The 12,554-nt window shown below is 53.9% G+C and overlaps 1 protein-coding gene across 1 annotated transcript; it reads left to right on the top strand.

Moving 5' to 3' along the window:
• The first annotated feature begins 3,445 nt into the window (after positions 1-3,445).
• Positions 3,446-4,471, top strand: LOC138065199 (olfactory receptor 10A4-like). Its single transcript, XM_068929412.1, has one exon. The coding sequence runs from the start codon at positions 3,446-3,448 to the stop codon at positions 4,469-4,471; it is 1,026 nt and encodes a 341-aa protein (XP_068785513.1).
• Positions 4,472-12,554: the final 8,083 nt, after the last annotated feature.

Here is a 12,554-nt window from a genome sequence, read left to right as displayed (position 1 = left end):
CCTCTTGAAACACATTTGTGAGCAAACAGATGGGAGTAAATGGAGCAGAACGTGACTGGAAACAGTCAGCACGGGTTTCCCAGCTCTTAATCCTGCCTCACTGACCCTATTACCTTCTAGGACAGACAACTGGATTGGTGGGAGAGGGCAGAGCAGTGGATGTCACGCACCTTGTCTTTAGCAAGGCTTTTGACAGGGTGTCCCAAGTCAGGATGCCATGGTGTGGATGGGTGGACAGCCAGGAGACTGAAGCACTGCTTGGCTGACTGGGCTCACAGAGTGTCTGATGGATCATCCTCTGCCTGGGGGCCATTAACAAGGGAAATCCCTCAGGGATCTACGCTGCTATCTGTCCATCTTTATCAGTCCCCTGGAGGAGGTCTGCAGAGGAGACTAGAGTGGAGGAATACAAGTCACTGTGCTCACAGCTGGGGCAGCCATGCAGAGGGACCTTGAAAGTCTGGAGGAGGACATAGCATGCACTCTCATGAAATGCAGCCAAGACAAATGCCAACTCTTGCCCCTAGGGAGCAAGAACCCCTTGCAACAACACAGGCTGTGGGCAGCTTTCAGGGAGCAGCAAGGGCCGGCTGCTCCCAAAGGGACGGGCAGCTGGGAGACAAACATGATAACAAGGGCAAAAAGGCAGGGGCCTCCCCAGGCAGGGCCAACCCCACCCTACCCAAGCAAAGCGAGTAGGGCACACCTGGAGATGGTAGCTGGGTTCAGCAAAGACTCCAGATCATGAGGAGAGTTCTTGGTGACGAGGCAGGTCCAAGGTCAAGCCAGGAACACAAGTCAGCAAACCAGGATCAGGCCCAATGACAGTAACCAGGGTCAGACAAGGCCCTGTAATTGCAGGGCATGTCCAGAGAGATGAGGTATGTCCAAGGCCAAGCCAGACAGTCAGGCCTCAAGTCAGAGTCTGGATCGTCAAGGTCCATGGTCAGGAATGGGCACAGCTGTAATGCCGTTGCAGACAGGCACACCTGCAGTGTAGGTCGAGATGGGACTTTAGGCCCAGACCTGACCAAGTGGGCTCCAGTGCCATGTGCAGGGGGTTTGTGGAGGCCCCTGGTGTGGCTGATCAGGGCCTTGAAGGCCTGGTTAGTTCCCCCAGGGCCCTGACAACAGACTGGCCAGGAGCAGCTCTGTGGAAAAGGCCCTGAGGGTCCTGGTGCACGGCCAAGTGAACCTGAGCCAGCAGTGTGCACTGGCAGTGAAGAAGGCCAACAACCTCCGGGGATGTGTGTGCAGAAGTACGGCCAGGAGATGGAGGGAAGTGATCTCCCCCCATTACTCAGTGCTCCTTACACCACATGTAGAGCGCCACATCCAGTGCTGGGTCCCCAATTAAGGCAAAACAATGACAAACTGCAGTCAGTTCAGTAGGAGGCCATCAGGAAGCTCAGGCAGCCGCCGCACAAACTTCTGCATCCATGGGACCAGCAGCTCCTGCTCCTCCAGCCAGGGCAGAGGCCGAGGAGATTGCACCTCACGCCATGCCACTCCAACAGCACCAAGAGGAATCATGCCCAGTGGAACCCACTGGTGCCACAACAGGAGCAACACCTCTGGGCCTCTGGGCACCTGCCAGGGAGGAGAGGTGGACACAAACCACAAGGACATATCAAGAGCTCTGCTCTCTTCAGCCCCTGACACACCAGTCGCTCGTGCCTCAGGGAGAGTTTGGGGGCCCTCTCACCTCAGGGGACAGAGCCTGGCACCCAAGAGAGGGACTCACCCATCGCCCAGGGGAAGTCTCCATGGCAGGGAGGAAATGCCTGGGGCTCGAGCTTTCCCTCCCCACTGACCATGGTGGGGAGCTGGAGGGACCAGCTCAGGCCACCAGGGCTCTCTCAACCTGAGCGAGGCAGTGAACAGACAGGTGTCTGCAGGCAGGTGAGGGGAATCCCATTCACAGCATCTCTCCTGACTTTGTGTTGTGAATTTGGAGAAGTCCTGAGGACTTCTCTGCCTCACTTTCCCTTTCAAAGGAGCATGTCCCAGACTTTGAGTGAGCAGAGTTATGGCACAAGCTGTATGCCAGAAGTGTTCACAAAGTTTCCAGCAGCTCAGAGGTTTCAGTCTCCTTGGAGAACCAATTAGGCATTGCTGCCTCTCTGCAGTGCCTGGGGAGAGACCAGCTGCAGCAGGAGCCTTCAGAGACTCCTGAAGTGCTTTCAACCCCAGGACAGTGCAGAGAGCAGGGGGGGGTTCAACTGCTGCTGGACACAACCGCAGGAGGGGCTGAAAGAAGACGGCAAGGGTAGAGCAATGCCTGAGAGCTGGGTTGTGGTTTGCTGAGAGCTCAGGGAAGAGAAGGATGTGGTGGGCAGGAAGCAGAGGGTGAGACCCCGACCTCCATCATCATTGCCCAACACCATCAGTGCAGAGGTCACCACCTCATCCGGAGGCCTGCAGCTTTGTGTTGTGTCTTCTGAGTCAGGTCTGTTCCTTTCTGGCTGGGGAGGCTTTGCACGGTGGCATCTATGGGTGAGGAAAGTGATGGGCAAGTCCTTTGCTGGGTGTCTTCTACTCCAGCTCCCCCTTCCCTCCACACGTTTCTCCTGATGCCCTTGTTAGCAGAGGAGAGTGCTGGGGAGCTTGTTGGTTGGTGCAGAGTTAGTTTGTGCCTTTGCTGCCCCTGAGCCAGCCCAGAGCCCCGCGAGCACAGCTGGCAGTGCTGAGGTCCAGCTGCTGGGCTGTGCCACCAGGCAGCCCCAAGCCCCTCCCAAACCATTGCTTGGAGGGGCACCTACACCAAGGGAATGATCTCCCCTGGCCTCTTCCCTCCTGCCCTGCTCCCAATCCCTCCTCCTCACAATCAGTGATTAGCTCAGCTGTCCATCTTCTCTCAGGTCCAGCTCCCTTTTCTCTCTGAAGGCCACACAAAGCTCTCTCTGAGAGCTCTCTGAGGAAGTCCTGCTGCACAGTGCCGGGGATGTCCACTCCTGAGCCATGCACTGTCGAAGGAAGCACACGCCCTGTCCCTTCCAAATACAACTGCTTTGGAGAGCTGAGGTCAGCCGTTTGGTGCAGGGCCCATGCTCCTGCCCTGAGGAAAAGGGCACCTGGCATGATGTGCTTGCAGAAAGGGGTCTCCTGGCCTGCTAGGAACGGTGGCTGCTATTCAGAACAACTTTGGGTGCCAGAAAGACACTGTCACAGTCGGAGTGAATGCTTTCTCTCCTCTGCCTCTACTCCAAGCAGGAAAGGAGCACCTCCGAGGGGCAGCTCACAGATGCATGGCTTAACTCCCTGGAAACCCCTAGTTCCCTCCTTTCAGTAGTCATGGGGGCCCTAAAGGGAACACCAATGCGGTCAGGAAAGTGCCAGGCTCCGTGTTTTCTCTGACAGCCACTTCCTTCCTGATCCTTCTGCACTAGAAAGAAGGAAAGAAACAGATGTTTTTTCTTGTAGGTTGCCTCGTTGAGAAAGAGGAATGCGGGACCTGTGGCGCTCTGTGGAGAAAGGGGAATGGGAGAATTGCACATCGCCAAAGGAGTTTCTCCTGCTGGGAATGGGGAATGTTGTCTCCTCGCTCCAGGCACCACTCTTCCTCCTCTCACTCATCATCTACTCAGTAACAATGGTCGCAAACATGCTCATTGTTGTGCTGGTGGTGGCAGACCGGCACCTGCACACCCCCATGTACTTCTTCCTGGGCAATCTGTCCTCCTTGGAGACCTGCTACAGCTCCACCATCCTGCCCCGGCTGCTGGCCAGCTTCCTGACTGGAGACAGCATCATCTCTGCTCATGGCTGTATGGCTCAGTTCTATTTCTTTGTTGCCTTTGCAGTTAGTGAGTGTTACCTGCTGGCCATGATGTCCTACGATCGGTACTTGGCCATATGCCAGCCCCTGCTCTATGCAAGCCGCATGACCTGGAAGGTCTCTCTGCAGCTGGCAGCAGCCTCTTGGCTAGTGGGACTCCTTATCTCTACAGTAGTCACTTCTTTCTTGTCCCACTTAAGGTTTTGTGGCCCCAATGTTATTGACCACTTCTTCTGTGATTTCACACCATTGCTGGAGCTCACCTGCAGTGACACCAGGCTGGTCACACTACTAGCTTCCATAATAGCTGTCCTGGATACAGTTTTCCCCTTCGTGTTCACACTGGTCTCCTACGTATGCATCATAGCTGCCATCCTGAGGATCCCGTCCAGTGTGGGCAGGCAGAAGGCCTTCTCCACCTGCTCCTCTCACCTCATCGTTGTCTCTGTTTTCTACGGCACCCTCATCATTGTCTACCTGATGCCCAGAGCCCCCCAGCTGAGGCAGCTCTACAAAGTGTTCTCCTTTTTCTACACCGTCCTCACACCCCTGGTCAACCCCCTCATCTACAGCCTGCACAACAGGGAGGTCAGGGCGGCCCTGAGGAAAGGGCTCAGCAGAGCTTTGGCCAACTCCAAGAGCTCCGAGTATTGCTGTGGCAGGGTGGTAAAACCCCCTCGGGTGCATACGTGACCTGCCAAGGAGACAATGGGGGAAGGTGTGTGCTCCCCACCAGGAACCCCTCAAGGAGCATGTGTTTTGTGAGGTTGAAATGGAAAGGGAGCGAAGAGGTCATAAGAACAAAAACCAAATATTTCTCCAGGTCATCTAATAAAAGTCTGATGAAAAAGATGTGTGTATATGTGTGTTTCTAGATGGTTAAGGTGACTTGAGACAAATCCCACACCTAGAGCTATGACCCTTTAATAAGCCCTGATAGTGAAACCCTTGTCATGTCCTGCAATTTCACATCTTGGCTAATATCCCGCTATTTACTGCCGCTACTATTTCCCAGCCCCTGAGCTTCCTTTCCCATCTCTGCAAGGGCAAGTGGTCTTTTCTCCTTCCTTTAGACAAGATTAACTGACGCAGTGCTGATCTGCCGGAAGGAAGGGGAATGGGAGAGAAGGGTGGGAAGGGACCTCAGGAGGTCTCCAGCCCAACCTCCAGGTCACAGCTGGTGACCTATGAGGTCAGATGAGGTTACTCAGGGGTTTATCCAGCTGGGTCTTGAGGAGCTCCACGGATGGAGACTGCACCACTGGTCTCGGTTGCCTCTGTCTTTCTGTCCTCATTGTAAAAAGTTTCTCCCCCTCTCCAGCCAGAACCTCTTTTGTTTCAGCTTATGCTTGTGGTCTCTCATCCTCACACCGTGCACTGCTCAGAAGAGCCAGAGGTTACCCTCAGGTCCCCCTGAAACCCTCTCTTCCCCAGGATGAACAAGGCCAGCTCCCTCATCCTCCCCTCCCACGACAAGGGCTCCAGCCCCTGAGCCCCTTGGGGGACCTCCACTGAGCTTGCTCGAGTTGGTCTATGTTGTTCCTGAAGTGGGCGGAGGGGGGGCCCAACTCTGGACACAGCCTCTAAATGGAGGTCCAACGAGTGGTGAGCAAAGGCAGATGTTCACTTCCCTTGAGCTACTGGCCGTGCTCCTGCACATACAGGCCAGGGTGCTGTTGGCCTTCCTGGCTGCCAGGGCACACTGCTGGCTCCTGTTCAGCTTTCTCAGAACCAGGACCCTCAGGGCCTTGGCCACAGAGCTGCTCCCGGCCAGTCTGTCTCCTTCGTGGGTCACTGCAAGGGGTTCTTCCCTCCTGGGGCAGGAGTGGGCATTTTTCTCTCTTGAATTCCCTAAGGTTCCTGAGCCCCAGGAGTTCCATGTCTTTCTTGTACTGGGGAGCCCAGAAGTGGACACAATCCTCCAGGTGAGGCCTCCCCAGGGCTGAGGAGAGGGGCAGGATCACCTCCCTCGACCATGCTGGCAACACTTTGCCTAATGCACCCTAGGATCCCATTGGCCTTCTTGGCCACAAGGGCACATTCCTGCCTCAGGCTTAACTTGTTGTCCACTAGGACTCCCAGGTCCTTCTCTGCAGAGCTACTTTCCAGCATCTCAGCCCCCAGCCTGTACTGCTGCCTGGGGTTATTTCTCCCAAGGTGCAGGACCCCGCACTTGCCTTTGTTGAACTTCATGAGGTTCCTCTCCGCCCACCTCTCCAGCCTGTCCAGGTCCCTCTGAATGGCAGCACAGTCTTCTGGTGTCTTCGCCTCTCCCCCCAGTTTAGTAGCATCAGCAAACTTGCTGAGGGTGCACTCTGTCCCTTCCTCCAGGTCATTGAGGAATACATGGAACAAGACTGGACCCAGGACTGACCCCTGGGGGACACCGCTAGCTACCGGCCTCCAACTTGACTCTGCGTCGCTGGTCACAACCCTCTGCGCTCGGCCATCCAGCCAGTTCACAATCCACCTTCATTATCCACTCATCCAAACCACTCTTCCTGAGCTTCCCTAGGAGGATGTGATGGGAGACAGTGTCCAAAGCCTTGCTGAAGTCCAGGCAGACAAATCCCACTGCTCTCCCTTCAACTACCCAGCCAGTCATTCCATCTTAAAGGGCTATCAGATTGGTCAAGCATGAGTTCCCTTTGGTGAATCCATGCTGACTACTCCTGATCACCTTCTTGTCCTCCACATGCTTAGTGATGCCCTCCAGGATCACCTTTGCAGGGGTGGAGGTGAGGCTGAGAGGCCTGTAGATTCCTGGCCTCCTCCCTCTTGCCCTTTTTGGAGACTGGAGTGACATGGGCTTTCTTCCATTCGTCAGGCACCTCTCCTGTTCTCCAGGACCCTTCAAAAATGATGAAGAGTGGCCTAGCAATAACATCCACTTCTCTAAGGGAAGCAGGTGGGACTTGGGGCACAGGAGCTGTAACCCTCAGCTACAGAGGCGAGGGGAAAAGGGTTCGATGTTAACAAGAGCCAAGTAGGTCCCCAGGGGCTGATGGGAGAAGTGGCCGGGCTGGGGAGGGGAGGAGGAAGGTTGTCCACACATGTCCCATACCAGAAATCCTGCCTTTCCTACACATCCAGGTGTCATCAGGAGACCCTCTGAATCAGGAGGAATCCAGGAATGTGGATAACAGGGATTCTCCAAGCTGAAACAAGAAGAAAACTGTGAAAGCCAGCATGTGATTTTTTTTGTTGTTGCTGATGGAAATGTTCCTCTTGTAAGTGCCCTCCTGAGAGCTCTCCACTTAGCCTCACCAGAACTGAGAGCTGACGAAAATGCTGGGGAGTGGCCTGGCTTGTGAGGGCTTCTGGCCTTTGAATCCCTCCTTGAGTGTATGTGGTGCTGAGTCCCTGAACCTCAGACACTGAGAGGGAACTGAGAAGAAACACTCAAGAAGGTCAAGTCGGAATTAAGTCCCAAGTTTTGGGGAGTGTTAATGGGTCCCCCTGAGGACCATTCCCAAGAAAGCCTCCCCAGGGGCGGATGAGAGCAGAAAGGTGGAGGCACTTGTTGCAGGTTGGCAAAGGAAATGTGCAGGTGGCTGTGACACCAAGTCACCCTTGCTGTGTGTTACCCTACAACATGGGCCAGCACTGACACCCAGCCCCTGGGTGGGGTGGTGCTTTCGCTCCGACTTGGCTCAGGGCTCTTTGTGGGGGCAGGGTGAGGGTGGGGGTGTGCAAGGCTGCCTGCAGGATGGGACAGCACCCAACCTGCTCCCCCACTTTATTCTCCCCCAGGCATCTGACCACCCTTACTGATGACTCTTTACCTTCATTGGCTTTTCATCTAAACACAAAACCAGGGGCTCACTACCGACTCCGTCTGGGTGTCCTGTCCAAAAATTCAGTCTGAACTTCTTAAGCTGCATTTATTTTTTAGCTCTTTCTTCTTCCTTTTCTTCCTCTCCATAAAGGCCTTGTGCATCAGGACCCTTCTCCCATCTTGGGAGACCTCCCCTGGACTCTCTCCAGGTCCTCCCCATTCCTCCAGCACTGGGAAGCCCACACGGGGACACACTCTTCCAGATGTGGCCACACCAGTGCTGAGTCAAGGGGGATGAGAGCTGCCCTTGTCTGGGCTGCTAGGGTCTTCCTAATGCAACCCCATATGCAGCTGGCCTCATTATTGCAAGCATGCACTGCTGGCTCCTCTGGCATCCCTCGTCATGTCCAGGCCCTTCTCCTCAGGGTCACTCCTCTGATGGTCAGCTCTCAGCCTGTCCTGAGAAAACCTGCAGGGTTTTTTGCTCCCACAATGCAGGACTGGCCACTTTTCCTTGCACAACTCCATGAGGTTTGTGTTGGACAAAACCCCAAGTTTCTCAAGGCCCCTCTGGACTCGAGCTCCTTTGTGTCAGCTCTTAATATGCGTGTACAGATGGCTCGTCCTGTCTTCCTGTGCCTCTGACAGGATAACAGCATGAGGCATTGCAGGACACTGCGGATAATAAAAGGAGGTGCTAGTTTAACGGAGCTGCTGGCAAATGTAGAAATCACCACAGACACCATCTCAGAGAGGCCCAATGAATGTACAAAGAACGTATAACCAGGGCCAGTGGAGATCGGGAAACAGGTGTGTGCTGACTGCATGGGCGGGGATCAGGATGGTAAAAGAGAAGACCTTGTCAGGTGGAAAAGAGGGCATAATGCAATAAAAGGTGAAGCAAAAGAAAAAAAAAATCAGTGCTCACTGCGGGTACCTGCAAAGCACTCCTGAATGGGAATGACACTAACCAGAGCAGGACAAGAAACATGCTGTTGATCTGCTCCTACTTCTGTCTGACACACTGCCATGGTCACAGGGAAGCTGAAGAGTTTCTCTGATTCCACGTCCACAAAGGAAGATGTGGGGTGGAAGAAAATGCAGAATCCTTCATGCTGGGAGGGGCCTCTGGAGGTCTCTAGCCCAACCTCCTTCCCAAGGCAGGGTCAACTATCAGATCCTACCAGGTTGCTCAGGGCTTCATTCATTTAGGACTTGAAAACCTCTGAGGATGGAGATGGCACAGCGTCTCTGGGCAACCTGCCCCAGTGCTTGGCGTGACTTTACCCAGTCCATGGGTAAAATGTGTTTTCTTATCCCCAGCCTGATCTGCTCTTGTTTCAGCTAGTGCCCATTGGGCCTCTTCCTCCTGTCGTGTACAACAGTGAAGGGCCTGCCTCCATCTTCATGATGACCTCCTGGTGGCTATGGGCAGGCTGTTATTTGATCTCCCCAAAGCCTCCTCTTCTCCAGGATGAACCAACCCAGCTCCCTCGGCCTCCCACAGGGACAAAGTCAACATTACCTATGCCTGCCTCAGATATGTAAGGCTCTTCCAGTCCTTCTGGATTTTACTGCATCCAGTAAGGTCCTTAGGCAAATTAGAGTGCAGTCACCCTCATGCCATGACTTTCTGTATGCGTCACACTCATTGGGCACTGTGTTGTAATGTGCAGGTGTTGTAGACGGTGAGGAGGGCCCATTCTGAACAAGCAGTCACCCACAATAAACCTTGAACTGAGAACCTTCCAGGCCCCAGATTGATTTTTCTCCCTTAAATCCAATTTTAGCTGCACTTGTGGCAGCTTTATTGCTTCTCGTTGTCCTGCCATGACTCTCTGCACATACCAGGTTCTTTATTGGTGGTAAGCTTGAGTTGGGATGCTGCAATGGGTACCCTCAGAAACCTTTCCTTCTCCAGGCTGAACAAGACCTGTTCCCTCAGCCTCTCCTCCCAGGACAAGTGCTCCGGCCCCCAAACACATTGGCCGCCTGACACTGAACTCTGAGTGATCAACAGCGTTCTTCTCTAGGCTGCCTGAAAGGATGATGTATCTAGATGTGCTCGGATGAGTGCTGAGTAGAGGGGCATCATCACTTCCCTCCATCTCCTGGCTGTGCTCCTGGTCATGCAACCCACAATGCTGTGGTCTCCGTTGCAGCCTCACGTCCAGCTCGCTGCCCACAAAGATCGCCACGTCCTTTTGTGCAGAGCTGCTGCCCACCCAGAACTCCCCAGCCCGTGTCACTGCAGGATGTTGGTCTTTCCCAGGTGAAGATAGGGCATTTGTCCTTGTTGCATTTCACAGAGTTCCTGACAGCCCATTCTTCCCACCTGCCAAGCTCCCTCTGAAAGGCAGCCCTCAGGCACATGACTGTTCTGCCCCATTCGCTGTCATCTGCAACTGGGATAAGACAGATGTCCTCCAGGCCGCTGATGAGCCTGTCAGACAGGTCAGGTTGCAGTGTAGACCCCTGCATCCTCCACTTGCCACTGGCTTCTTGGTGAAGCCTGACCCACTCACAAAAACCCTCTGAGCTCCACCATCCAACCAGCTTTTCACCCATCTGAATGTCGACCCAGCCTGCTGTAAGGCCTCCCTTGGATACAAGAATGTTGTGGGAGACAGTGCCAAAAGTCTGGCTAAAACTGTGGTGAATGACATCTCCTACTCTTTCTTCTGCCACAAGTACAGGTCTTTTATCACAGAAGGCAATCATGTTGGTTCGGAATGATTTATGTTCAGTAAATCCGTGCTGACTCTTCCCAGGCACCTTCTTCTCCTTCATGTAGCCAGAGATGTGATCCAAGATGAATAGCTCCAGGACACACTCCTCACTCAAGTCAGGCTGAACGGCCTGCAGCTCCCCGGCTTGTCCTGGTGGCCTCTGTTAAAGATGAGCACAACATATTCCTTTTTTCTGCTCATTCGGACCTGCCATTATCTCCACAACCTTTCCAAGACGATATAGAGTCACTTTGCTTTGATAGTGGCCAGCCCTCTCAGGGTCCTTGGATGCAGCCCATCCAATCTCATAGAGTTGTATGGGTTGAGTTCTTGCAAGTCATCCTTCACTCAACCCTCGGGCAACGTGGGTTGGTATTCTCGTCTGGACTCCTGACTCTACTACGCACACCAGTCCAGGAGACTTTGGGGGTGAAGACTGAAGTCAAGAAGGCAAAGATTTGTCACAGGGAGACCTGCTACCAAGGACCTCGTGCATGCAAAGGCTTGGATTTAGAGCAGAGTCATGCTGTCATAGATAGCAGATGGCAATGTAATGGGGAAATGTGGTTCCCACAATTGACTCCCACCTCCATCTCCAGTGGTTACAATGGCAGCGTAGACAAGGGGCTCGCTTGCAGGCATCCATGCTGTGCACACTCCAGGTTGGGCAAGGGGAATCCCACCTCCTGTGTGTTTGTGGAGCTCATAGGAGAGAGCTGAATCCAATCCCATCCCAGAAGCTTCTCAAACTGTCATGCGATGCCCAGATTGACTCATCGGAATCAATACCTGAACCATGGGAAAATGACCTCCCTCCTTGTCCTAGGTTCCTGCCTAGTTAAGAGATGGGAAGAGGATCTTCCAGAGTGGGACAGGTCCAGCTCTTGCAGATAACCACCCTCTGATGGGACAAATTGCCATGCAGGAAGGGGTGTTTAGAAACTTCAGTGTTCAGAAAGGGACCCTAGGTGATGATTTCAGTCGACTGCAGTGAACATTTCCCAGGAGGAGGGAGCCCAGGGGAGAGAGAACATCAGGCCTTAAGCTGGGCCTCTGCTCCTGAGTGGGGCCAGGCTGCAGGGACCGAGGGAGCTGCTGGCAACGGGGTGCCTCCAGCAGTGAACCCCCTCATCTACAGCCTGAGGAACAAGGAGCTCCAAGATGCCCTGAGGAAAGTGATTGCATGGACATTTTTCAGCAGTGCTAAAATTGCCTTTCCTCTCCACCACTGAATCCCAGTGTATCCCAAACCAGGACTCAGTTTTGGTTGTTCACTTTAATTTTATTATTACTACTGTTACTATGATGATGATGATGATGATGAAGTTCATTTGTTATCATTTTGCTATATAAATGCTTGCAATTCACCCAGGTTTTAATGCAATGTCTCACCTGGTGGCCACACAACATTGTGTCTAACGCTAAGTCAGAGCTGGCTCCCTCACAGTGTCTCAGTAATAAAGGCAGTTCTAGCCAGTGCCGTGTCTGAACCCTGGGTGCTTCTTCCAGAGCTGGTGTCAAATATAGGCCCAAGGAGTGCAGCCCACAAGGGCTTGCTGGGCAGCCTTGTCCATGGGGTCAGGAGCCAAAAGCTCATCATCCTGTTATGATCTCTTAGACACCAAGGGATTTAGGATTGAGGATTCCCCCCTCAGTGTCCAGTGCCAGTGGAGATGAGGGATTGTCACTGTTGTACATAGCCGGGGCTGTCGCACAGGTTCAGGCACAGTGTCAGATGTCCCTCCTTCTGGAGCAGAAGCTGGAGGTGCCAGGAGAGCACAGGGGCTCTCCTGGGACAGCGTGTGCCTGGGGTGGGAAGCAAGTGGAGCCTCCCAAAATGAGAAGTCCTCCAAGGTGGAGTCCCTTAAAGGGAAACCACAAAACGCAGGTATCCACAGGCACAGGAGGACTCTGCAATCACGAGAGAGAGGCAGTGGGGACCCAGCTTCCCAGCTGGCCCGGGGAAGGGAGAGTGGAGAGTGATTCATGCCATCGTTAATGAAATACCATGTGCTGGATCCCTGGAGGGGTTACAGGCCATGATCCCCATTCGGTTGGGTCTGCTTCCCACCCGCACCAGCATGGCCAGTGCAGAGTCACCCCCGTGGCCCTGTGGCCCCACCGTCTGCTCACTCTCCAGAGCAGTACTGCCAGCTCGAGACCCTGCGGGAGAGCAGGGGACGGGGTGCAGGAACAGTTGGTGAGATCAGAGGAGGGGTGGGGACACATCAGAAGGAAGTGGAACTGGGCTTGCAATGGTCTTGGAGAG

This window comes from Struthio camelus, unplaced genomic scaffold (assembly GCF_040807025.1).
Source record: "Struthio camelus isolate bStrCam1 unplaced genomic scaffold, bStrCam1.hap1 HAP1_SCAFFOLD_48, whole genome shotgun sequence".
In the NCBI taxonomy this organism is placed as follows: Eukaryota; Metazoa; Chordata; class Aves; order Struthioniformes; family Struthionidae; genus Struthio; species Struthio camelus.
This window is presented reverse-complemented; position numbering and strand designations above follow the sequence as displayed.

Bases quoted from the DNA above. Each gene is read 5' to 3' on its own strand.
- LOC138065199 (XM_068929412.1), top strand. From the start codon at position 3,446: ATGCGGGACCTGTGGCGCTCTGTGGAGAAAGGGGAATGGGAGAATTGC.